This window comes from Callorhinus ursinus, unplaced genomic scaffold, assembly GCF_003265705.2.
Source record: "Callorhinus ursinus isolate GAN/ISIS: 27379988/994484 unplaced genomic scaffold, GSC_fseal_2.0 scaffold30, whole genome shotgun sequence".
Lineage (NCBI taxonomy): Eukaryota > Metazoa > Chordata > Mammalia > Carnivora > Otariidae > Callorhinus > Callorhinus ursinus.
The window spans coordinates 18,571,998-18,597,492 of NW_027397092.1; the positions used below are offsets into that span (position 1 = coordinate 18,571,998).

The window sequence follows — 25,495 nt, forward strand, 5'->3', positions numbered from 1 at the left end:
TAAGTAAAACACTGTAGCATCCTTTAACAAAATTTTATGTTTTTAAATTTTATAAGTTATACTTGTTCATTATAAATGTTAATTAGTATATAAGAGTAAATTTGAAAAGTGAAAGTATATGTAAAATTTCACCTATGTTTCTTGTGCATCAATCGAGAAATTTGTAAGGTAATACCAGGATCATATTTACTTTTAAGTCACTTCCAATTTTTTTCTAATAATGCTGTGATAAACATTCTCTTGCAAGTACTATAACACACTTGTATGAGAATCTGAGTTCTTGGCATTTTTAAAATAATAATTATGTCTAATGTTTCATTAGCACTTTACATTTTACAAAGCACTTACATATTTTTGATCATTACAAACAACTGTCTGAATTAAGCTAGGTGAATGCTGTTAATCCTGTTTTACAGATGTGAAAAGACTTAGGTGACTTGCCAAATATCCTTTAAGTAAATGGGAGACCTTGCATAAAAATCCATGCCTTTTGATTTGGTTACTCTTTCACCATGCCATAATTGCCTCTAAATAAAGGGAATATGAAGATAAGACTTAACATCTAACTTTTTATATTTTATTTTACCTTGTTATGTTTTTGTGGGGTAATCTCTGGGCAATGGGAAATAGAAATTATGAGAGTTCATTTTCTTTTCACCACAGAAAAGTGCAGTGTAGAAGACAGTTTTGTGACTCTTAAATGGTTGGTAATAGTTTTCCCTAGTGTCTCTTTGTTGAATTAAAGCCAAAAAATCAGAAGAAGCATCTGTTCTTTTGTATTGGCCTCCTGGGGTGTTTTTTTATCTCCCGGGATTTGCAAAACTGACTTCCTTAAAATTTGTAAACTTACCTATTGCAAGGTGTTTTGCTCCTTCTCCGCTTATCTCTTAGGTGACATATGCTATGAATCTGGCAAGTGGTCTGTGCAAAAAAATATAAAAGTTAGTACACTCCAAAAAAAAAAAAGTTAGTATACTACATGCTCAGTTCTCATTATGGTTATTTGATGCTTTTTATTGACTTGAGAACAAATCTTTGAGTTTGGAATTTTAAAATATAGTTGTACATTTTTATGGATCTTGACTAAAATGTGTTGGTTAAGGAACCAGCTCAGGCTAACTTGATTTGTCACTTTCACAATTGTAATTTCCCTAAATTGTGAAATATAGTGTACATGTGGAAAAGTAATTGAGGAAGAGGAGATCTCTTTCAGAAATTTTTAAACATAAATGTGTAGGTCACCAAATAATTATAAACACCTGTGTTAGCACCGTGCAGGTCAGAAATTGAACATTGCCAATATTCCCAGAAGCCTTCTGACTACATTTTCTCTCCTTGTCCTAGAGAAAAACTCTTCTTACTTAGGGCAATCACATCTTCATTTTTCTTTTTTTAATTTTGCATCTGAAAACAATATAATATGGTTTGCCTATTTTTAAAACTGCTGTTATTTCTATATTCTTTTTTTTTTTTTAAAGATTTTATTATTTGAGAGAGAGAGCGAGAGAGAACATGAGCACAGGGAGGGAGAGAGGGAGAAGCAGGCTCCCCACTGAGCAGGGAGCCCGATGCGGAACTCGATCCCAGGCCCCTGAGATCATGACCTGAACCGAAGGCAGACCCCCAACCGACTGAGCCACCCAGGCGTCCCTCTATATTATTTTCTTAATCCATTATTGTTTATTAGTGTCTCCATTTAATCTGTAAATAATGTTTATTGTTTTGTTGTAGGTGGATTGGACAGATGGTAAGTTTAGATTTAATCCTGTTAAATGTCTTTAATGAGATCTTTCTTTTCTTCAGTTACGACCACCTCAACCTCCAGTGTACCTCTTTGTATTTGATGTATCTCACAATGCAGTTGAAACTGGATACTTGAATTCAGTTTGCCAGAGTTTGTTGGACAATCTGGATTTGTAAGTATCTTAATTCAGCTTAAATTTGAAACTAGCAGTGTTTGCAAAATGAATAGTTTCAAAATGCAAAAAAATGCTATATATAATTATGTTCTAAATGTCCATTTAGACTCGTTTGTTAATTTCAGGTCTCACTCTCTCTGAGAAACATAAATTTATCTAATCCTCCCATACACAAACATATTTTTCCCCCTTGAGTATTTTCACTCAAATCTCTGTCAGCCTATCTTCTTACCTATAAATAATTGCAATTATTATTATTATTTTTAAAGATTTTATTTGTGAGAGAGAGAGAGCACGAGAGGGGGGAGGGTTCAGAGGGAGAAGCACACTCCCCGCTGAGCAGGGAGCCTGATGTGGGACTTGATCCTGGGACTCCAGGATCATGACCTGAGCCGAAGGCAGTCGCTTCACCCACTGAGTCACCCAGGTGCCCAATTGCAATTATTTTTAACCCTAAGATACAAGTATCACAGCAAACAAAATTAGCAGTAAATCCATAATATGATTTACTACGTGGTTCAATTTTTGGTTTTGGTTGTGTCAGAAATGCCTTTATTGTAGGTTTGTTGAAATAAGAATCCAAACAGTGTATACATGTTACATTTAGTTGTCATATCTATTAAGTCTCTTAAAATATCTGTACTTTTTTTTTTTTTTAAGATTTTTTAAAATTTGTCAGAGAGCGAGAGAACACAAGCAGGGGGAGCGGCAGGCTGAGCAAGGAGCACGATGCGAGACTCGATCCCAGGATACTGGGATCATGACCTGAGCCAAAGGCAGACGTTTAACCGACTGAGCCACCCAGGCATCCCAAAATATCTGTACTTTAAAATGGTTTCTTAGATACTTAGTGTAACCTATAAAAGCTAGTATGACTTTTCACTGTAATGAAATATAGTGTTCTTGTGTGGTATGGAAGATTGTGAAGGACCAGATCTTTTTTTTTTTTAAGATTTTATTTATTTATTTGACAGATAGAGACACAACAAGAGGGAACACAGGCAGGGGGAGTGGGAGAGGGAGAAGCAGGCTCCCCGCTGAGCAGGGAGCTCGATGGCGGGGCTCGATCCCAGGACCCTGGGATCATGACCTGAGCCGAAGGCAGACGCTTAACGACTGAGCCACCCAGGCGCCCCGTGAAGGACCAGATCTTATCAGAAATGGACTAAGTACCTCACCTGGGTGAAAGGAACTTCCTTGTTCTTGCCAGCATTTGTATTTTTAATGAGCAACAAGAATGAAAACTAGCTTGTCTAAGAAACTGAAGGTCCACATATTTAAGACAGATACTTTTGCTGCTCTTAAGATGAACAATGTAAGAAGAAATTTGGGTAAACTTTTTAAAAGATGTGCAGTATATTAATTTATATTATATTTTAGGGGCTCATGGGTGGCTCAGTTGGTTAAGCGTCCAACTCTTGAGTTCAGCTCAGGTGTTGATCTCAGGATCTTAAGTTCAAGCCCTATATTGGGCTCCATGCTCAACTTAAAAATACAGAATGTGTGCATATATGTGTATATGCATACGTGTACATACATACACACATACAATATTTTAGAATTGCTAAATGGTAATTTTTTGAACTATTTTTGTTAAAATCATCTACAAAGTTCACTATAAGAACATGAGAAGGTTTGTATATACTTTCAAATATTTTTTTATATACCATTTCCTATGTGATTTATGTAACTTTATATAGGTGTAGTGAGTTTTGGATTGCTGTATTATTGCAGGGTTTTGTTGATTGTTTGGATTATGCATAATGTTTTCATTTGAGTAGGGTCTGTTTTCATGCTAATTAAACATTGGGTGGATTATGCATTTATTTTGGGACAATTTCCATAATACAAAAGTAGTTCTTTATATTAACTCTTCACAGATATTTTTATATATGTATGTATATGGAAAAACTTGATGCAATACTCTTCTGAATTTGTTTGTAGGCTTCCTGGCAACACTAGGACAAAAATTGGCTTCATTACATTTGATAGTACAATCCACTTCTACAGTCTTCAAGAAGGTCTTGCTCAACCTCAGATGCTAATCGTTTCAGATATTGAAGGTATATAGTATATACTTATTGAAACGCCTTAGGAGTTTTCAGTTTTATAAATATATCATGAATATTTGACATTATGTATGTATGTTTGGTGTGTATGATATGACTGTGCTATATTGAGGAAGAAGACCTTGAGTATAAAATCATAAGCTTATTGGAATTGTAAGAGGCCTTTAGTCCAGTCCCTCATTTTACAGAAGAGAAAACAGTAATGGAGGTAAAGTGAATTCTGAGGCAACAAAAACAAGTTAATGTTCAAACTCTGATTAAATGTAGGTTTCTTTTTCCCTTCTCATTCATTTATTCAAAAAGTACTTGAGGAGAGACATATAAGAGAGATGGAATAGAATAGAGGACCCAGGAATAAACCCTCACATATATGCTGAACTGATTTTTTTTTAAGATTTTATTTATTTATTTGACAGAGAGAGCACAAGTAGGCAGAGCAGGAGGGAGACGGAGAAGCAGGCTCCCTCCTGAGCAGAGAGCCCAACATGGGGCTCAATCCCAGGACCTCGGGATCATGACCCGAGTTGAAGGGTCAGTTCCTTAACCGACTGAGCCACCCAGGCGCCCTTGAATTTTTTTTTTTTTTTTTGAGAGAGGAAGAGAGGGTGCATGTGGGCACAAGTCCGGGGGAGGGGGCAGAGGGAGAGAGAGAGAATCCCAAGCAGGCTGCACGCCCAGTGTGGGGCCCAACATGGGGCTCAAGCCCACGACCCTGAGATCATGACCTGAGCTGAAATCAAGAGTTGGGCGCTTAACCGACTGAGCCACCCATGAGTCCCTATGCTGAATTGATTTTTGACAAGGATACCAAGACTATTCAATGGGGAGAAGACAGTCTTTTTAACAAATGGTTCTGGGAAAAGTAAACATGCAAAAGAATGAAGTTGGACCCTCCTTACCTTAAAGCATATTAAAAAGGAGGAAGGGGCACCTTGCTGGCTCATTCAGTTGAGTGTCTTTGGCTCAGGTCATGATCCCAGGGTCCTAGGATCAAACCCCACATCAGAGAGCCTGCTTCTCCCTCTGCCGCCCCCAGCCCATGTTTGCTTGCTCTCTCTCAAATAAAAAAATTTTTTGAAAAATCTTAAAAAAAAGAATAAAGAGGGGAGGCCTTTGGGGCTCAGGCCCCATACTGGGCATAGACCTTACTTAAAAACAAACAAACTGAAAAATGGTTAAGGTGTTTTCTGTATTATGTATACTTTACCACAGTTAAGAAAAATTAACTCAAAATGGATCATAGACTGGAGTGTGAGATTAAAACTGTTAGAAGAAAGCAGAAGTAAATCTTGGTGACCTTGGATTAGGTTGTGATTTCTTAGATATAACACCAAAAGTACAAACAACAAAATAAAAAATAGCTGCACCTGGCTGGCTCAGTTGGTAGAGCATCTGACTCTTGATCTCAGGGTCATGAATTTGAGCCCCACACTGGGTGTAGAGATTACTTTTATTTTTTTAATTTTTTTTTTAAACTTTTAACACTTTTTTTTTTTAAGGTTTTATTTATTTAGAGAGAGAGAGAGAGTGAGAGAGCACAAGACGGGGGAGGGTCAGAGGGAGAAGCAGACTCCCTGCTGAGCAGGGAGCCCGATGCAGGACTCGATCCCGGGACTCCGGGATCATGACCCGAGCCGAAGGCAGTCACCTAACCAACTGAGCCACCCAGGCGCCCCTAGAGATTACTTTTAAAAAAAAGGGGGGGAGGGAATAGATAAATTTGGCTTCTTTAAAATTAAAAAATAATTTTTAAAAATATTTATTTTAGAGACAGAGCACACAGTAGGGGGAGGGTCAGAGAACAGGGAGAGAATCTCAAGCTGACTCTCCACTGAGCATGGAGTCCGACGTGGGGCTCGATTTCACAACCCTTAGATCATGACATGAGCCTAAATCAAGAGTTGGCTGCTTAATCAACTGAGCCACCCCAGGTGCCCCCCAAATTAAAAACTTTTGTGCTTCACCATCAAGTATGTAAAAAGACAACCCACAGAATGAGAGAAAATATTTGCAAATCATATATCTGATCATGAATTTGTATCTAGGGGCATCGCACCTGGATGGGTCAGTCAGTTGAGCTGCCTTTGGCTCAGGTCATGATCCCAGGGTCCTGGGATCAAGGCCTGCATTGGGCTCCTTGCTCAGTGGGAAGCCTGCTTCTCCCTCTCCCTTTGCCTATTGCGCCTCCTACTTGTGCACGTGCACTCTCGCTCTCTTTCTATTTTTCTCTCTCTGTCAAGTAAATAAAATCTTTATTTTATTTATTTGAGAGAGAGACAGAAGAGAGAGAGCACAAGCAGGTTTAGGGGCAGAGGGAGAAGCAGACTCCCCACTGAGTGGGGAGCCCAATGGGGGGCTCGATCCCCGGTCTCTGAGATCATAACCTGAGCCGAAGGCAGACACTTAACCAACAAAGTCACACAGGTGCCCCAATAAATAAAAATCTTTTTTAAAAAGTGTAGGAATTTATATCTAGATTATATAAAGAATTTCTACAACTTAACAAGAAAAACACAATTTAAAAAGTGGGTAAATGGTTTGAACAGACGTGTCTCTCTATTCAGTTCACGGTATTCAATATTTTCTATAAACAGTTGGCTGATAAGCACTTGAAAATGTGCTCTATATCAGAAGTTATCAGGGAAATACAAATGAAAACCACAATGAGACTAATTAGAAAATCTCAAAATCAAAACTCAAATTGTTTTGGTGCTCTGAGCATGTCTATGAATGTCCATAGAAGCAGCATGGGCGCTTGGGTGGCTCAGTTGGTTAAGTGACTGCCTTCAGCTTGGGTCATGATCCTGGAGTGCCAGGATCGAGTCCCGCATCGGGCTCCCTGCTCAGCGGAGAGTCTGCTTCTCCCTCTAACCCTCCTCGCTCTCATGTTCTCTCTCTCTCATTCTCACTCTCTCAAAATAAATAAATAAATCTTAAAAAAAAAAAAAAAGCAGCATGAGTATTGATTTTGAGGTTACAAATAAATTTTAGTGAGTAGGGGTGCCTCGGTGGCTCACTTGGTTAGGCGTCTGACTTCAGCTCAGGTCATGATCCCAGGGTGCTGGCATTGAGTCCCACATCGGGCTCCCTGCTCAAAGGGGAGCCTGCTTCTCTGTCTCCTGCTCCCCCTGCTTGTGCTCTTTCTCTCTGTCAAATAAATAAATAAATAAAATCTTTAAAAACATTTTTAGTGAGTAGGCAAATTTGCAAATATAGAATCTACAAATAGTGAGGATTCACTATACATCTTTTAGGGCAGTAGTTGAGGAGAGCCCCCTTCTGTCTTGGTTGTTCTAAATCTCACAACAAACCAGCCAGGTTATTCATTCATTCCCTAACCTATTCACCCAGATACTTATTTTGCATGAAATAAAATCACTGAACAGGTGATTCTGAAGATGGGCCAAATTGTGAATTCACTGATAAGGTCCAGCATCTCAGTTTTGTACATAAGCTGATAGATGGAGTGTCCCTTGCTGGATGTCACACAGCGGAGGTTAAAAAAAAGACAGTAACAAGTAAAGTATTTGCAAGGAAGTGGAGAAATTGGAACCCTCATACACTGCTAGTTGAGATGGAGAATGTTGCAGCCACTATGGAAAACAGTCTGCCACTTGCTCCAAAAGTCAGAGTTAAACCATATGACCCAACAATTCTACTCAAAATGTATATACTCAAGAAAAGTAAGAAAATATGCACATGGATGTTAATAGCAACACAGCTGAAAAGTGGATACAACCCTAATGCCTATTATTTGATGAATGGATAAACAAAAAGTATATCCATACGATGAAATATTATTTGTCAACAAAAAAGAATAAAATACTGATAGGTACTGCAATATGAGTGAACCTTGAAAACATCATGCAGAGTGTCAGAAGCCAGTGAAAAAGTACTTCATACCGCCTGAGCCACCCAGGCGCCCTATTAAACATTTTTTAAGGGGCACCTGAGTGGCTTAGTTGAATTGTCTGCCTTCGGCTCAGGTCATGATCCTGGGGTCCTGGGATCGAGCCCCGCATCAGGCCCCCTGATCAGTGGGGAGTCTGTTTCTCCCTCTCCCTCTGCCCCTCTCACTCATGCTTTCTCTCTCAAATAAATAAATAAAATCTTTAAAAAAATTTTAATTTAATTTTTTTAATTTCATTTTTAAAAGATTTATTTGTTTGAGAGAAAGCTAGAGAGCGCACGGGGTGGGGTGGAGGGGCAAAGGGAGAGGGAGATAGAGTCTTAGGCAGCCTCCATGCTAAGTGTGGAGCCCAACATGGGGCTTGAGATCATGACCTGAGCGGAAACCAAGAGTCAGACACCTCACCGACTGTGCCACCCAGGAGCCCCAAAATGTTTTTTAATTTTAAAGAAAAAAGAGAAAATCTAGTCAACTGTAGATTTTTTTTTAAAAGCTATAATTTATTAGAGAGAGAGAGAGAGGTGGGGAGGAGGAAAGGGAGAGGGGAGAGAAAGAGAAGCATACCCCCTGCTGAGCAGGAAGCCTGATGTGGGGCTCAATCCCAGGACCTCTGCAGAGATCAAGACTGGAGCTGAAGGTAGACGCTTGACCAACTGAGCCATCCAGGTGCCCCGACTATAGAATTTTTATGTGACAGCTAAAGTAAACATTTAATGTTACAAATAATTTTTTGTTTTTTTTTAAGATTTTATTTATTTGACAGAAAGAGTACAAGCAGGGGGAGCAGCAGGTAGAGGGAGCAGGGAGCTGGATGCAGGGATCGATCCCAGGACCTTGGGATCATGACCAGAGCTATAGGCAGTCACTTAACCGACTGAGCCACCCAGGCGCCCCTTTTTGGTATTATTTTTTACAAACATTAATACGCCTTTAAAAAAAAAAAAGTACCATAATGTAGAAAGTAAGACTTCTTGTAATCCTTCACCACCACCCACAGTTTGCTTCCTTTTAAAGGAAGAGAATTTAATTCCTAAGTAAAAATAAATTTGAATCCTGAGGAGCTCATCTGAAGTGGTCAGTTAGCATACCTTCTCATTTACTTGATCTTGTAGTCCCGTAAGTATAGGCTCTAGTGGGGACCTTCTTTATGAGACAGTATGTGCTTTTTGTTTTTTTGTTTTTTGTTTTTTGTTTTTTTTTTTTAAAGATTTTATTTATTTATTCATGAGAGAAAGAGGGAGAGAGAGAGAGAGTGAGAGAGAAGCAGAGGGAGAAGCAGGCTCCCAAGGAGCAGGGAGCCCGATGCGGGACTCGATCCCAGGACCCTGGGATCATGACCTGAGTCGAAGGCAGACGTTTAACCATCTGAGCCACCCAGGCGCCCAGTATGTGCTTTTTGAATGACAGAGGTATTGTCGGGCTATATTACTTCTTTGTAAAGACATAGCAGTCTTGTGTGTCATCTTAGTCAACATTTTTTTTTTTTTTAAATGCCAAGACCACTGGTTTTGAGAGCTAAGCAAGAATGTAAAGTAAGTAGGATTCTAAACTGTTGTCTTAAATACGGAGTGTTTACAGATCAATATTTTCTAATTAGGAGGCTGTTTACCTTTTACATGGTAATAGATAAGTTGCAATAAATACCTAAATCAATGCTGCTTTGGTGGCTTTTGAACATACGTAGAAGTGCTATATATAATAGAGGAGGTCGCTTTTCTTTAAATTATGGTGGTAGTTAATTTTTTTTTTAAGAATTTATTTATTTGTCAGAGAGAGAGAGAGCACAAGCCAGGGGAGAGGCAGGCAGAGGGAGAAGCAGGCTCTCTGCTGAGCAAGGAGCCCGATGCTGGACTTGATCCCAGGATTCTGGGATCGTGACCTCAGCCGAAGACAGACGCTTAACCGACTGAGCCACCCCGGCATCCCTGGGGGTGGTTAATTATATCAGTGTTAAGTGTTTAGAACATCTTTAACAATTACATTTTGTTTAAAAGAAATACTTATTTATTTTTTCAGATGTTTTTATACCTATGCCAGAGAACTTATTAGTAAATTTAAATGAAAGTAAAGAGGTAAGTTAACATTTTCTTATCTGACACATTTTTTTGAAATATTGAAAGAATGTATTTTCAAAATGAACTTTAAGTAAAGTTTTGTTTCTTTCTGAGGCATTTCTAAGATGTGTAACATTTTATATTTGCTGTTAGTTAAAATTCATCAGATGAATAGATCTCGAGTTTACCCTTGAACCAATGGCTTTTAAGTCTAATGTAGCAAGATACTTGTAATAGGGTAGAAGATAAGCCTATTTCATAAAGGAAAACCTGAAGGAAACCTGCCTTGCCACCATTTGGGAAATTGGGAGGGTTGCTCAGATAAGCTTCTGGTCACTACATAGAAGCACTTTAGCTAGGCTGCTTTCAGTGCCCTTTGCTTTTCTGATTCACAGAGTGTCATTGGGGTCAGTTCAGAAGAAACTTATTACCTGCCTGGAAATTGCCATGACATAATACAGTGAGAGGTGAACAGAATGTGTCTGAAGGGGGGATGTTGTCTACCCTGTACATGCATATATGCCGTAGGGGTAACATTTTAACTAGCAAGTCTATGGTCTCAGCTGTTGGCAACAGTGACTTCACCATAGTGTGAAGTACTTTTTTTCCCTTTAACTTTATTTGTACAACCTAACCTGAATAGGTAGTTTTTCATTTTGTTTTTCTTTTGTAGTAGTATTACTAGTTGGAAAATTTACTGGCTATCTTAGACTTTTCAGTAGGGAAGAGTTAAATCACTTTGGAATTGAAAAGAATAAAGTGTGTAGAGGTGATTGAGAAGGCCATGTTTGATGGCATTATAAAAGAAATCAAATCTAAACTGTGATGGTTCTTTTGGATACATTTTGGACTTATAGTCTTGCTGGACTACTGCATGTGCAAGAACTGTAAGGCCCCAATTTTGAATTGTCTTGCTTGCCAATTTATAATGTTGACTTAAAATGGCTTTCTTGTCATTTGACCAACTTCATTGTTTACTGTACTGTGTGTAGATTCTCTGACCATCATCATGACTCAGTGTCTTGTCTACTGTATTAGTTACTTTTTGTGGAAGAAGTTTTTAATTGTTAACATCTTTGAGTTTTCTTGCTTTATTTTATAAGCTCGTTCAAGATTTACTGAAAACATTGCCACAAATGTTCACCAAGACCCTGGAAACCCAGAGTGCCTTGGGTCCTGCACTTCAGGCTGCCTTTAAGCTGATGTCGCCAACTGGTGGTCGAATGTCTGTCTTTCAAACACAACTTCCTACTCTTGGAATGGGAGCCCTGAGGCCACGAGAGGAGCCCAACCAAAGGTCATCTGCTAAGGTTAGAAAGTCATCAAATGTATGTTACCATATATGCTGGCGCTCTGCTCTGTCCCTTTGACCACAAAATCTGTTTTTCATTTATTTTTCAGTTCTGGAGAGGAGGGAGTATAAGGAAATAGACAAAGCATTTCTCTTTTATGCCGAAATTTCTGTTTTGTTACACTTGCCACCTGATTCACTCTTACCTTATTTTTGGATATTCAGCAGGCCATTAGCAGTGCAGCCTGCCTTTGATGAGAAAGTCTTGCAGTCTAAAGAATATGCCTTTTAGGAACAAAGTAGAATGTGGATGACCACTAAAAAGTAGTCTGCCGTATTAAGTGCCATGGATTGCTTTTGAGCACTTTGTGTATATAAATTTGGTTTGAGATGTGTATTTTTCAAGAGATGATGAGAGTTGCTGTATTTGCTGTATGCTATAATGATGATGGGGTCAGTCTGTCTAAATTCTGCTTTTTTTTTTTTTTTTTTAAGATTTTATTTATTTGTCAGAGAGAGAGAGAGAGCACAAGCAGGGGGAGCGGCAGGCAGAAGGAGAAACAGGCTCCCTGCTGATCAGGGAGCCCAATGTAGGGCTCGATCCCAGGACCTTGGGATCATGACCTTAGCCAAAGGCAGATGCTTAACGACTGAGCCACCCAGACATCCCTCTACTGCTTTTTAGATGTACGAACTTGAAGAGTTAATTTCTTTGCCCTTCTGTTTCCTTATGTTTATTTATAAAGTGAAAATAATTATGGGACCTGCTTCTTATAATAGTTCAAAGGACCACCTAGATAGTACACATGAATTGTTTAAAATAGTTTCCAGCACTCTAAGCATTTAATAGATTTTGAAATTAGCATAATAGATGTATTTCTTTTTAAAAGTAGAAAATAGAAAATTCTTTTTTTTTTTTTTTTAAAGATTTTTATTTATCCGACAGAGACACAGCGAGAGAGGGAACACAAGCAGGGGGAGTGGGAGAGGGAGAAGCAGGCTTCCCGTGGAGCGGGGAGCCCGATGCAGGGCTCAATCCCAGGACCCTGGGATCATGATCTGAGCCGAAGGCAGACGCTTAACAACTGAGCCACCCAGGTGCCCCAGAAAATAGAAAATTCTTAAGCAGTATATGTTTTTTACTGAGAAAACGAAGAACTGAAAAGAAAGGATTTTTAGAATGCCCAGGGATAATTGTTAACATATTGGTATATATAGATAGGTTTTAAAAATTTTATGACAATTTAATAATTAAAAATTTGTTTCTTCATGTAATTTATTATTAATAGGAAATTCACTTGACACCATCAACTGACTTTTACAAGAAATTAGCCTTGGATTGTTCTGGTCAGCAGGTAGCTGTGGACTTATTCCTTCTCAGTGGACAGTATTCTGACTTGGCTTCTCTGGGTGAGTTCTTCCTCATGATTATTTTTCTGAAGTGAATGTGAAAATGGTATTTATATGATGATATTCTAAATAAAGGACAAAATGAAGGAATTTTTATTCCCTTGGGAGAATTAATGAGTCTATTATAAATCTTTTGGTCTTCTAAACGTTTATTTATATATTTCTAAATATTTATAATAGAGACATTTTTATACTACTATTTAAAGGGATGAGATACTCTTTTTTTGATAATACTTTGGGAGGCTAAGGCAAGATTGATTCAAACACCAGTAGTTTTTTTCATGCATAATAGTTAATTGCAGAATTTTTAAAAAGTGTGTGTTTTCTTCCAGGTTGTATTTCTCGGTATTCAGCAGGTAGTGTGTATTACTATCCTTCTTACCACCATCAGCAGAATCCAGTACAAGTGCAGAAATTCCAGAAGGAACTACAGAGATACCTCACTCGAAAGATTGGCTTTGAGGCAGTCATGAGGATTCGGTGCACGAAAGGTGGGGGGCACTTTTCTTTTCACACTTACATAGATATAATGCTTTTGATACCAGTAAATAGACATTTTCAGCTAGTCTTATTCATAAGGTTTGCTCTTCTAAGATATTTTACTTACACTGATGGAATATGAAATTAAAAATAGGGAAGGAGAGGTATCTTGCTGGCTCAGTTGCTGGAGCATGCAACTCTTGATCTCAGGGTCTGGAGTTCACGTCCCACATTAGGTGTGGAGCCTACTTAAAAAAAAAAAGAAGAAACATTATAAAAGAAAATAGGGACTATTTTGAATGTACTGAAAACCACTGCATTGTACACTGTATGTGTGATTTTTATGGTATTTGAATTATATCTCTCATTTAAAAAAAAATCTCCCTCCACCCCCACATCCAAATAAGCATGGATTTTTACTCCATTTATTGACAGTAGTAATGAAAGGTCTTTTTTTTAAACAGTTATTTTTTTATTGTGGTAAAATATACTTAACATAAAATTTACCACTTTAACCATTTTTAAGTATACAGTTGAATAGCATTAAGTATATTTTCATTGTTGTACAACCATCCCCACCATTCATTTCTAGAAGTAGCAGGTCTTTTTTTTTTTTTTAAAGATTTTATTTATTTATTTAAGAGAGAGAGAATGAGAGATAGAGAGCACGAGAGGGAAGAGAGTCAGAGGGAAAAGCAAACTCCCTGCTGAGCAGGGAGTCCGATGCGGGACTCGATCCCAGGACTCCAGGATCATGACCTGAGCCGGAGGCAGTCCCTTAACCAACTGAGCCACCCAGGCGCCCAAAGTAGCAGGTCTTTTAATTTGTGCTCTTCTCAGTCTGCCCTGCTACTAACAGCTTGCCTCAGTGTTGCTTTGAAAATAGTCTGACAGTTTCAGAATGCTTTAATCCAATTTGTTTTGCAGGATAAATGCCTGTAGCTGCTAAATGATACTACTTTCTTAGGAAAATGGGAAATAATTCTTGATACTTTATTCCTTCACATTATTAACCTGGTTCTAATCTTTTATTCAGATTTTAAAATAATGTTTTCTGGGACACCTAGGTGACTCAGTCAGTTAAGCATCTGCCTTCGGCTCAGGTCATGATCCCAGGGTCCTGGGATTGAGCCCCACATCAGGCTCCCTGCTAAGCTTCTCCCTCTGCCTGCTGTTCCCCTTGTTTGTGCTCTCTCTCTCTGACAAATAAATAAAATCTTTAAAAATAAGTAAATAATGTTAAGAGGTGTGAAGCAATCATTTTTTGAAGTGGAAAGATTATATGAAATAGCCAAAAAGATATCAAAAGATAAGGAACCATGGACCTGTCCACTAGATAGATGTTGAAATCTTTTAGTCAAACCATGTGCCAAATGAAGTTCTCTATTATCTGTCACTGTAATAAAAAGAAAAAATGGTTGAGTAAAACAACTGACAATGCCTTTGTAATATCTTATGTAAAGTATCAAACTCTTCTATAACGTTGCCACATCTCCAAACAACTCAGGTAGTAGTGTCACTCATAACCAAGTAGTTACCAGAGTAGCTTTCTGTTTCTGTTTCTTTTTGTGCTCTGATTGGCTGGCTATAGATTGGAGGTTCCTACTACCCTCTCTTTGGGTTCAAGTAATTTGCCAGAACAGCTTACAGAACTCAGAGAATCATTTTACTTTCTAGATTACTGGTTTATTATAAAAGGATATAACTCAGGAATAGTCAGATGGAAGAGATCTATAGAGCAAAGTATAGAGAAAGGGAGAGGGTATGCGACCTTCTGCAGCTTCCATGTTCTCTCTGAGTGCTCCACTCTCCCCAAATCTCCATGTGTTCACCAATCTGGAAGCTTTCCAAAGGAGCCCATCCTACTGGGTTTTTATGAAGGCTTCTTTACATAGTCATGGCTGATTAAATTATTGGCCATTGATGATGGACTGAACCTCCAGTTCCTCTCCCCTCCCCGAAGGATGTTGGTGGGGGACAGTTTGGACTGTAATTTCCAACCTTCTAATTACATGGTTGGGTCCTCTGGTAATCAGCCCCCATCCTTTGGTTACATAGGTGCTTACCAAAAGTCACTCCATCAACAGTAGAAGACACCTTTGTGAATTTCATTACTTAGATCATCCTAAGAGTTTAGGAGTTCTATGCTAGAAAGGAGTGAAGCTCAAGTACATATTTCTTATTATAAATCACAGTGTCACATCTAAACTTTTTTTTTAAGTAGTCTACACACCCAGCATGGGGCCCAGTGAGGGGCTTGAACTCAAAACTCTCAGATCAAGAGCTGAGCTGAGATTAAGAGTCGGATACTTGGGCGCCTCGTTAAGTGTCTGCCTTCGGCTCGGGTCATGATCCCAGAATCCTGGGACTGAGCTCCGCATCGGGCTTCCCGCTCCACAGGAAGCCTGCTTCTCCCTCTCCCACTCCTCCTGCTTGTGTTCTTTCTCTCGCTGTGTCTCTCTCTCTCAAATAAATAAGATCTTTAAAAAAAAAAAAGAGTTTGATACTTAACCAACTGAGCCACCCAGGTGCCCCTCACATCTAAACTTTTTTTTTTTAAGATTTTATTTGAGAGAGAGCAAGAGCGAGAGGAAGAACATGCACAGAGGGAGAGGGAGAAGCAGACTTCCTGCTGAACAGGGAACCCAACATGGGTCTTGATCTCAGGACCCTGAGATCATTACCTCAGCTGAAGGCAGACCCTTAACCAACTGAGCCAACCAGGCGCCCCACATCTAAACTTTTAAATTTACTGTCAGTCTGATAAGTGACAAGGATAAAATGTAAATGTATGTATATTGGTGTATGTAAATCATTTTGATAATTTTTCTCTTCTAGGTCTTTCCATTCATACTTTCCATGGGAACTTCTTTGTTAGGTCAACAGACTTACTGTCTTTGCCTAATGTAAACCCAGATGCTGGGTATGCAGTACAGATGTCTGTGGAGGAGAATCTTACGGACACTCAGTTGGTTTCCTTTCAGTCTGCACTCTTGTATACATCCAGCAAAGGTAAGTTGGGTTTGTTTTTTGTTTGTTTTTATTGTAGCGAAGACACATACATGAGATTACACTTTTAACAGATTTTTTAAGTTTACAATCCAGTATTGTTAACTATAAATACAGTGTGTTGTGGCAAAGGTAAGTTTTTTTATTTGGTCATGTATTCTTTGTCTTATAATGAATGTCCTCTCTTGTGGAGATACTCATTTCTATTACACCAAAAGAGTATTTCTCATCTTAAAGAGCTTTGTTGCTATTCCTGGTAAAACCAAGATGTGTTGTATTTATTTTTCTTAGCCACTGTTTTTAACAGATATTTACTGAGAGTCTACTTAGTATCAGGCTGTTTAGAAAAATCTTAGTATTGTCAGATTGCTTTTCAGAAAGATTTCACCAGTTCATGGTCCCATCAAGTGCCCTTTCCATTTTAGCCTCTGATTTTGTGTGTGTGTGTGTGTGTCTGCATCTCTCTCAGTCTCTCTGTATGTTTAGTTGTTGCCGATAGGCTAATCATTATATGTTTTCTTTTAGCTCTCTGTTGTCTAGAATAGAAAGTCTAAAGTGTTACCCTTTTTTGCAGATATTTCTTTTTAAAAGTAATTTGTATGAGCTCCCCATACATACATTTTCATCAGTCCTAATGTATTAGTACAGGTTGTAGTATGAATATCATCTGTAGGTCTTCTTTACTTGTTCTTTTTCATTGGTATTCAAGGTCTTGCTGGTTAGAAATTTTTAAAAAGTTGAGGGGCGCCTGGGTGGCTCAGATGGTTAAGCGTCTGCCTTCGGCTCAGGTCATGATCCCAGGGTCCTGGGATTGAGCTCCACATCAGGCTCCTGGCTCAGCAGGGAGCCTGCTTCTCCCTCTGCCTCTCTCCCTGCTCATGCTCTCTCTCTCTATCTCTGTGTCTCAAATGAATAAATAAAATCTTAAAAAAAAAAGACTTCTTAAAAAGTTGATATAATATTTGACATTTGATGGTTATCAAAAAGTTTTTTTTGTTTCTATATTAATTTTGTTATTGTGAGTAATTACTAAAGAGAAAATATTGTATTGATTTCTTTTAAAAGTTTTTTCTTTGATTAAAGAGGAAAGTATAAAATTTCTTTGGACTTTAAATGTCAAAACACTCTAGAACACATGTGGAAGTAGTGTTGTCATAATGTATGTATATTAATTCAAAATTTGTATTAGCAAAAAAGATAAAGTAACCAAAAGGTTCAGAAAAGAGATTTTTTTAAAGATTATATTTGTTTATTTGACAGACATACAACGAGAGAGGGAACACAAGCAGAGGGAGTGGGAGAGGGAGAAGCAGACTCCCCGCTGAGCGGGGAGCCCAATGTGGGGCTCAGTCCCAGGACCCTGAGATCATGACCTGAGGCGAAGACAGATGCTTAACGACTGAGCCACCCAGGCGCCCCCAGAAAAGAGATTTTTAAACTAGCATGTTACCATTATTTGATCATGATCCCTTTTCAGTAGTAACTTGAACAAAAAGAATTTTTTTTTTTAAAGATTTTATTTATTTATTTATTTGAAAGAGAGAGACACAGCGAGAAAGGGAACATGAGCAGGGGGAGTGGGAGAGGGAGAAGCAGGCTTCCCGCTGAGCAGGGAACCCAATGTGGGGCTCGATCCCAGGACCCTGGGACCATGACCTGACCCGAAGACAGACGCTTAACGACTGAGCCACCCAGGCGCCCCTTGAACAAAAAGAATTTTTAAAAAAATTTTATGTGAGAGAGAGAGTGCAAGGGAGCACAAGTAGGGGGGAGGGGCAGAGGGAGATGGAGAAACAGACTCCCCGCTGAGCAGGAACCCTGAACCAGGCTTGATCCCAGGACCCCAGGATCATGACCCAGAGCCTCATGATCCCAGGTCAGATGCTTAACCGACTGAGCTACTCAGATGCCCCAAACAAAAAGATTTTTTTTTTTAAAGATTTTATTTATTTATTTGACAGAGAGAGACACATCGAGAGAAGGAGCACAAGCAGGGGGAGTGGGAGAGGGAGAAGCAGGCATCCCGCCGAGCAGGGAGCCCGACTCAGGGCTCGATCCCAGGACCCCGGGATCATGACCTGAGCTGAAGGCAGATGCTTAACCGACTGAGCCACCCAGGCACTCCTACAAAAAGAATTTTGTAATCAAAATATAAGAGGGCGCCTGGGTGGCTCAGTCGATTAAGCGTCTGCCTTTGGCTCAGGTCATGATCCTGGGGTCCTGGGATCGAGTCCTACATTGGGCTCCCTGCTAAGTGAGGAGTCTGCTTCTTCCTCTACCCTTCCCCCCTGCTCGTGATCTCTCTCTCTCTCTAATAAATAAATAAAATCATTAAAAAGAAATAAAAGAGATAAACTTAGGAATTTTATTCATTAAAGTTTTGATGTTTCTTCATACTGAATAACCCATTTTTGGTTCTAAATTGAAAAGAAGTGATTTTGGGGTGCCTGGGTGGCTCCAGTCGTTAAGTGTCTGCCTTCGGCTTAGGTCATGATCCCAGGGTCCTGGGATCGAGCCCCGCATTGGGCTCCCTGCTCGGCAGAGAGTCTGCTTCTCCCTCTCCCACTCCCCCTGCTGGTGTTCCCTCTCTCGCTGTCTCTCTCTCTGTCAAATAAATAAATAAAATCTTAAAAAAAAAAAGTGATTTTTCTAAGAGACTTTAATATAAACTTTTTAATATAGTTGTGCCTTACTATCATTTATGTGTTTTCTCCAAAGGTGAAAGAAGAATTCGTGTTCATACTTTGTGTTTGCCTGTAGTTTCAACTCTGAATGAAGTCTTTCTTGGAGCTGATGTTCAAGCAATTTCAGGGTTATTGGCCAATATGGGTAAGAATCGTTACCAGCTATTGTAAATATTTCACAGATAATAATATTAGAAAAATCCACATAGTTTTATTTTCCTTTAAATAAGTAGCTTTAAAGGTTTCAGTGTTTTAGATCTTCTGTATGCCTCCTAAGTAACTACTTGAATGAAAGGCTCTGTTGCAGTTTACCTGATTTTTAAAAAAAAATTTTAAGAGCTTTATTGGGATATAATTTATATACTACTTCGCATAACCCATTTTAAGCATACAACCTTACTATTTATAGTATATTTACAGAATTGTGTAGCCATCATCTCAATCTGATTTTAGAACTTTTATCACCCCAAAAAGAACCTCATGCCTATCAGTAGTTACTGCCCACTACTCTCTCCTCCTTCCCTCACTGGTTTTCGGCAGCTACTAAACTGCTTTCTTTCTCATAATCTGCCTATGATGGACTTAAATACCATATTTTACTTAATGTTCAATACTACTTTCTAATGAGCTCTGTAACTTGGATTACAACAGACTTTGAACTGTAAAGATCTTTAGACTTGGAGTCTTGGAATTCAGGATTAAAAACCAGTTTACTCTCACAGATTAAGTTTGCAGCCTTGGCCAGATCACATGAGCTAGGAGGAAATTTACTGATACCTTCACTTCTTTACTTCCATATCAGATATAGTTGCTTCCTGAAGTTTTTTTGGTCCTTTTTCAAATACATAGAGCTTAACATCATTTTGGTTCTTGCTTTTTTTCTCCTTCAGGAAAGATGCCATTGTGTCCATTTGCTTCACACTCAGACCTGTCTATATTAGGAATAATTACTCATTTTCTTGCATTTCCTATTGGGAAATTTTTTTCTTTAATGAAGGCTGATAAAGAATCCAACCCTATTTTAGTCTCATATGCTGTTGAAAGTTAAAGATTGTGACCTACGAATTTGAGGGTCACTACCTTTATATTTTGTTGAACTAATACTTTTAGTAATCATATGATCATTCTTTATTATCAATAAGAACTATATTTCAGGCATTATTTGTAGATTTAAAAATTTTTCACAATTTGCCTCACAAATACTAATTTTGTTTCTAAACTTGATTTATTCCAGTATGCACATTTTTTCACATTTTATCAAAATCTTAAATCAAGGGGTGCCTGGATGGCTCAGTCATTAAGTGTCTGCCTTTGGCTCAGGTCATGAACCCAGGGTCCTGGGATTGAGCCCTGCATCAGGCTCCCTCATCTGCGGGAAACCTGCTTCTCCCTCTCACTCCCCCTGCTTATGTTCCTTCTCTTGCTGTGTCTCTGTCAAATAAATAAATAAAATCTTAAAAAAAAAAAATCTTAAATCAAGAAGTCTTCAGTTGAAGTCTTAAGTGGTACTATTGGGGCACCTGGTTGGGGGTCAGTCTGTTAAGCATCCATCTCTTGGTCTCAGCACAGGTTTTTGAGTGTGCAGAAATGCACATAAACAGTGGCATGACAGGTGATAAGAATCATCTAAGTAGCTGTCCAGGAGCTCTTTCTTTTTTTTCTTTTCTTTTCTTTTTTTAAAGATTTTATCCATTTATTTGACAGACAGAGATACAGCGAGAGAGGGAACACAAGCAGGGGGAGTGGGAGAGGGAGAAGCAGGCCTCCCGCCGAGCAGGGAGCCTGATGCGGGGCTCAATCCCAGGACCCTGGGATCATGACCTGAGCTGAAGGCAGACGCTCAACTACTGAGCCACCCAGGCACCCTAGGGCTCTTCCAGTAATATATATATATATCACAGAATATAAAATTCTCTGTGAAGAAAGCATGTGTGTTTAGTTATAGAGTTTTTTTTCTCTATGGTATATAACATAAGATGGTGGATTATAATTAATAACAACTTAGATCCAACAAGATAGAGTTTTCCCATTTTACAGATAAGGAAACAAGCTCATGAAGGTTAGATTCCTTGCCATATTGTCATACAGCTAAGAAATAGAGACCCATTTCAGGAGAGTTTGATTTGATTCTTCAAACTATAAGCTTTTAACTGCTTCACTTGCTCCTTCTGTGTAACAAATTGGAGAGAGAATTTGTATACTAGAAAAAAAATTACATCTCTTGTATCTTTAACAGTGGGGGGTAGTAGCTAAACTTCTCTCTTTTCTCTTGTTTGTCCTTACCTCCATCTCTGTTAGCTGTTGACAGGTCAGTGACTGCCAGTCTGAGTGATGCTCGGGATGCCCTGGTGAATGCTGTCATAGACTCTCTTTCAGCTTATCGTTCTTCAGTCCTAAGTAACCAACAGCCTGGACTCATGGTTCCTTTTTCTTTGCGGCTTTTCCCACTCTTTGTGTTGGCTCTCCTTAAACAGGTAAGAGAATCAAAACCAGAAACTAAAATAGTGAAAATGTCAGTTTTTTATGCCAATTTTTTATGCCAGTTTTTTAATGCCAAATTTTTATCCTGTGAACCACTAAACACTTGTATGTATTACTTAAAGCCATTTAAGTTTTCTGAGGACAGTGACTTTGACTCTTACTTGAACCTTGAACGAATTTGTAACCCAATAAAGTTACAAGATACTGATTTAAAGCACGTGCCTTATTTGTAAAAGAGATGTTCACCAGGTATTCACTGACATTATCAGAGATGTCAGTGATGATCGGTTTTCCAGTTTTCCAGAACAAGAGCTGTATATTTTATTGCTCATGCAAGAAGTCACACATGAAACTCTTTTGGCTTTTTCCTGCTCTCTCCAGTATTTCAGCCACATACTACTACTTAATCTTAGATATGCCATCTCATACCTGTGCACCTATTTCCGTGACCTGCATTGTACTTTCCTATTCCTGTGTTTGAGCTCAAATGTTTTCTCTCTGGCAGTTGCCTTTCCTTCTATGGTCTTTTAGAGTTTTTTATTTGATATTTATTACTTATTTGTCTCCTCTGCCTGCCCTCTGCCCCTACCTACCACTGGCAGGTAGAGGAGGCTTATTTTTCTAGTATCCAAAATAAAATGTCCAAGCTTGTATACTTAGGGTATAAAGTTTATTAATTTTAAATATATATTATAAATTTTATTAAATTTATAAATTTTTTAAATTTTATTAAAAAGCTCATGTCAATAAATCACCTGGGAGAGCATCCCAGATTACAAAATTGATGAAAACTACTCTGATCTTTCAATTTGTATATTTTTCTGAACTCCAGGATTGACTGTATGGTGTATGTCATCTCTTCTAGGAGAGAAGAACAACCCACTCATACTAATAGGATGGCTTTTGGATCAACTTCCAGTTTCTTTAACTCAAATTATGTATTTCCACTTCTGAATATAATGTTAAATGCACATAAATTATATAAATACTTAAATTTTAACACTTAAAAATCTGAGCTTTTCCCTCTTTAGGTCTTTCCTTAAATGCTGTCCTTTCCCTGAGGCCTGCCTTTGCTGATCTCGTTTAGTGTGCAATGTTCTCTAGCCATCCTAACCTACATTCTTTACTTCTCTTCCCTCTCTTATTTTTCTCCATAGTATTTAACACTGACATATCAATATTTTGCTTTTTTATTATTTACTTTTCCCTTACTAGGATTTTTTTGTCCATTAGGGCAAGGATTTTTATCTTTTTTGAAGAGTTACCACTTTGTCCCAGCACCTAGAACAATTCTTAGTACATAATGGGCTCTCAGTAAATAGTTATTGGATGACTAAATAAACTTTCCTTCTTCCATTTCCCGTAATATTCTTTCTTCTTTCTTAGTGACTATTAACAATACTAATTTAAAAGATCGTGGGGCACCTGCTTGGCTTAGTTGGTAGACCATGTGACTCTATCTCGGGGTCATGGGTTTGAGCCCCATGTTGAGTGCAGAGCTTACTTAAAAAGAAATTTGAAGAGCCTTGGGGCCTCAGGCTGGCTCCTTCAGTAGAGCATGCAACACTTGATATCCAGGTTATGAGTTCAAGCCCCATGTTGGATGTAGAGATTATTTAAAAAAAAAAAAAAAATCTTAAGAGCCTTTTCCAATCTTCCTTTATAATCTCATTGCTGCTAGCTCTCTGCCTGTTTCTACTACTTTACATCAGTAGGAATGTTTACAATTTTTTTAAGATTTTATTTTTTTAAGTAATCTCTACACCCAGTGTGGGGCTGGAACTCACAACCTCAAGATCAAGAGTTGCATGCCCTACTAACTGAGCCAGCCAGGAGTCCCAGGAATGCTTAAAACCCTACCCCAAAACTTTTAATATTCTCCATAAGCTAATATACCAGTTAAAACTCAGTACTTAAACACCAGTAAAACTTATTATTTACTACTTTTATTCTGCTAAGTAACTATCCTCATTTGTATTATTTTTTCTGGTTGATTTTTAGGCTTTATTGTGGTGTTCAATTTCTCTAACTATGGGAGAAACAAGGATAGTTAATAACCACCATTAGTCATCACCTAGCATTTATGAAACACAGATCTTTAGTCCTTCGTTTGTGTTTTCATTTTATCATCTGCAGTATAACTTTATCCTTCTCATGGTATTACTTAGATTTTTAAATCATTATCCCTCTGTGGCATATAGAATGTTTAGATCTATTTCACTGATTAGGAAACACCAGAGACCTAATGACTTTGCTATGGTAATTAGCTTCTTTCAGGTGGCAGTATAGCCATAATTTAACAGATGTGTGACTTCTTAAGAGATACTTAACAGAATTAATTAAAAGAATAATTAAAAACAAATTTGCTAGAGGCGCCTGGGTGGCTCAGTTGTTAGGCGACTGCCTTCGGCTCGGGTCATGATCCCGGGGTCCTGGGATCGAGTTCCGCATCGGCTCCCTGCTCAGCAGGAAGCCTGCTTCTCCCTCTCCCTCTGCCTGCCACTCCCCCTGTTTGTGCACTCTCTCTCTCTCTCTCTCTCTGTCAAATAAATAAATCTTTAAAAAAAAAAAAACAAATTTGTTAATTCTGTCTGAAGATATTCTTTTAACATCTGATATTTGCAAAGTTTTGTTTATATTTGTTATTAAGTACCCCTCCCCTTTTTATGGGGCGTGATGTTTTGTTACAGAAATCGTTTCAGACTGGGACAAATGCACGTCTAGATGAACGCATTTTTGCCATGTGTCAAGTGAAAAATCAGCCCTTGGTTTACCTTATGCTCACAACTCATCCCAGTTTGTATAGAGTTGACAATCTCTCAGATGAGGTAAGATTGATTACTTTTTCAGTGGCTATTTTTTGGAGGTTTATAAACCTAATTGTACTGAGTCCATTGTAGAATGAGGAAAGTTTTAAGATTTATTCATTTTACAGAGAGAGAGAGAGCGCACACATGGGGATGAGGGGGTGGGCAGAGGGAGAAGCAGGCTCCTCACTGAGAGGGGGGCCTGATGCAGGACTCCATCCCTGGACCCTGGGATCATGACCTGAGCCTGAGGCAGACGCATAACAACTGAGCTACCCAGGTGCCCCAAAGAAAAAAATATTTAAGTTGTAACATTATTTGCCACTTTATTTCCTCATTCTTTCATATGGATCTTTGCTAGGAGAGTAGGAAACAGAGCCACTGATGGCTTGTCTTCTTTCCCACCAGAGAAAGACAAGATTCTTTTTTTCTTTCACATTAGAACGCCTCTAGGGGAAATTTCTGAATGGCTATATTGAGTCAGTGCTTGTTCTTTGTGCTGCTCCCCACATGCCCTAAGGTGAGAGGTTTCAAGGTAATGTGATTAATACTCCCTCTTAAAGCTAAAGCCTCATGCTGGAGGGGGCATACCACTTGGTAGATCAGTATTTTATTTACTTCCTCCTTTAGGTAAGGTTTAATCAAGCACTTAAGTTTAAGTACTCCAAATTTTTTTGGTCAAAAATTAATAGTTATGAATATTTAAAGGTGTGTGTGTTTTCAGAGAACAGTATTATTGTCCATTATAAATGAGAAATTTACATTTCTGGCCTTAATAAATTAATGTCAAACTGAATAGAACTATTAAAATCTTATTTGCATTGGGCTTTTTATTCCTCCCTCACATGTACACATAACCTAAGCCACACAATCAGCCATTATTATTAACTAAATTCCAGACTTAATTTGGTTCTCACTGAAGTCATTTATTTGTTCAGGATACATGGGTATTGGTTGCATTTATTATATTTTTTTTTAAGATTTTTTTTTTTTAACAGATTTTTATTTATTTGACAGAGAGAGGCACAGCGAGAGAGGGAACACAAGCAGGGGGAGTGAGAGAGGAAGAAGCATGCTTCCCGCAGAGCAGGGAGCCCGATGCGGGTCTCAATTCCAGAACTCGGGGATCATCACCTGAGCTGAAGGCAGACGCTTAACGACTGAGCCACCCAGGCGCCCCCCATTTGTTGTATTTTTTAAATAATGGTTAAGATCAGAAGTTAATTTGGCTTTATTGGGATTCACGATGGGCTTGTCTAGATGAGAGATAAATATTTCTTCATCTTATTTATATTTAAGTATGAATAACTGTGATTTACTTAAGTTTCAAAGTCTCAAAGGTAACATTAAAAATTTTTTTTTTAATTGTGACTACATATTA

General features: G+C 38.5%; 1 protein-coding gene and 1 long non-coding RNA gene across 6 annotated transcripts in view; one reads left to right on the top strand and one right to left on the bottom strand.

The window, feature by feature from the left end:
• Positions 1–25,495, top strand: part of SEC24A (SEC24 homolog A, COPII coat complex component) — a 68,633-nt gene that overhangs the window by 37,856 nt on the left and 5,282 nt on the right. For 2 of the 4 annotated variants that reach the window (XM_025860869.2, XM_073878513.1), the window contains 10 exons: positions 1,804–1,916; positions 3,864–3,982; positions 9,915–9,970; positions 11,056–11,262; positions 12,533–12,653; positions 12,986–13,144; positions 15,972–16,145; positions 18,861–18,971; positions 21,125–21,300; positions 23,998–24,135. In XM_025860869.2, the coding sequence (XP_025716654.1) occupies positions 1,804–1,916; positions 3,864–3,982; positions 9,915–9,970; positions 11,056–11,262; positions 12,533–12,653; positions 12,986–13,144; positions 15,972–16,145; positions 18,861–18,971; positions 21,125–21,300; positions 23,998–24,135 (1,374 nt within the window). Of the gene's footprint in view, positions 1–1,803; positions 1,917–3,863; positions 3,983–9,914; positions 9,971–11,055; positions 11,263–12,532; positions 12,654–12,985; positions 13,145–15,971; positions 16,146–18,860; positions 18,972–21,124; positions 21,301–23,997; positions 24,136–24,556; positions 24,635–25,131; positions 25,219–25,495 lie in introns of all 4 variants that reach the window. The other 2 variants (XR_012374155.1, XR_012374156.1) reach the window with 2 other exon arrangements.
• On the bottom strand, positions 868–21,246 carry LOC141370258 (uncharacterized). 2 transcript variants are annotated; one of them, XR_012374158.1, is made up of 3 exons: positions 21,110–21,246; positions 13,261–13,378; positions 868–921 (listed from the first exon to the last, which is right to left on the bottom strand). It is a non-coding gene; the product is annotated as an uncharacterized lncRNA (long non-coding RNA). The 2 variants fall into 2 exon arrangements; XR_012374157.1 differs by lacking the exon at positions 868–921 and adding an exon at positions 12,626–12,718.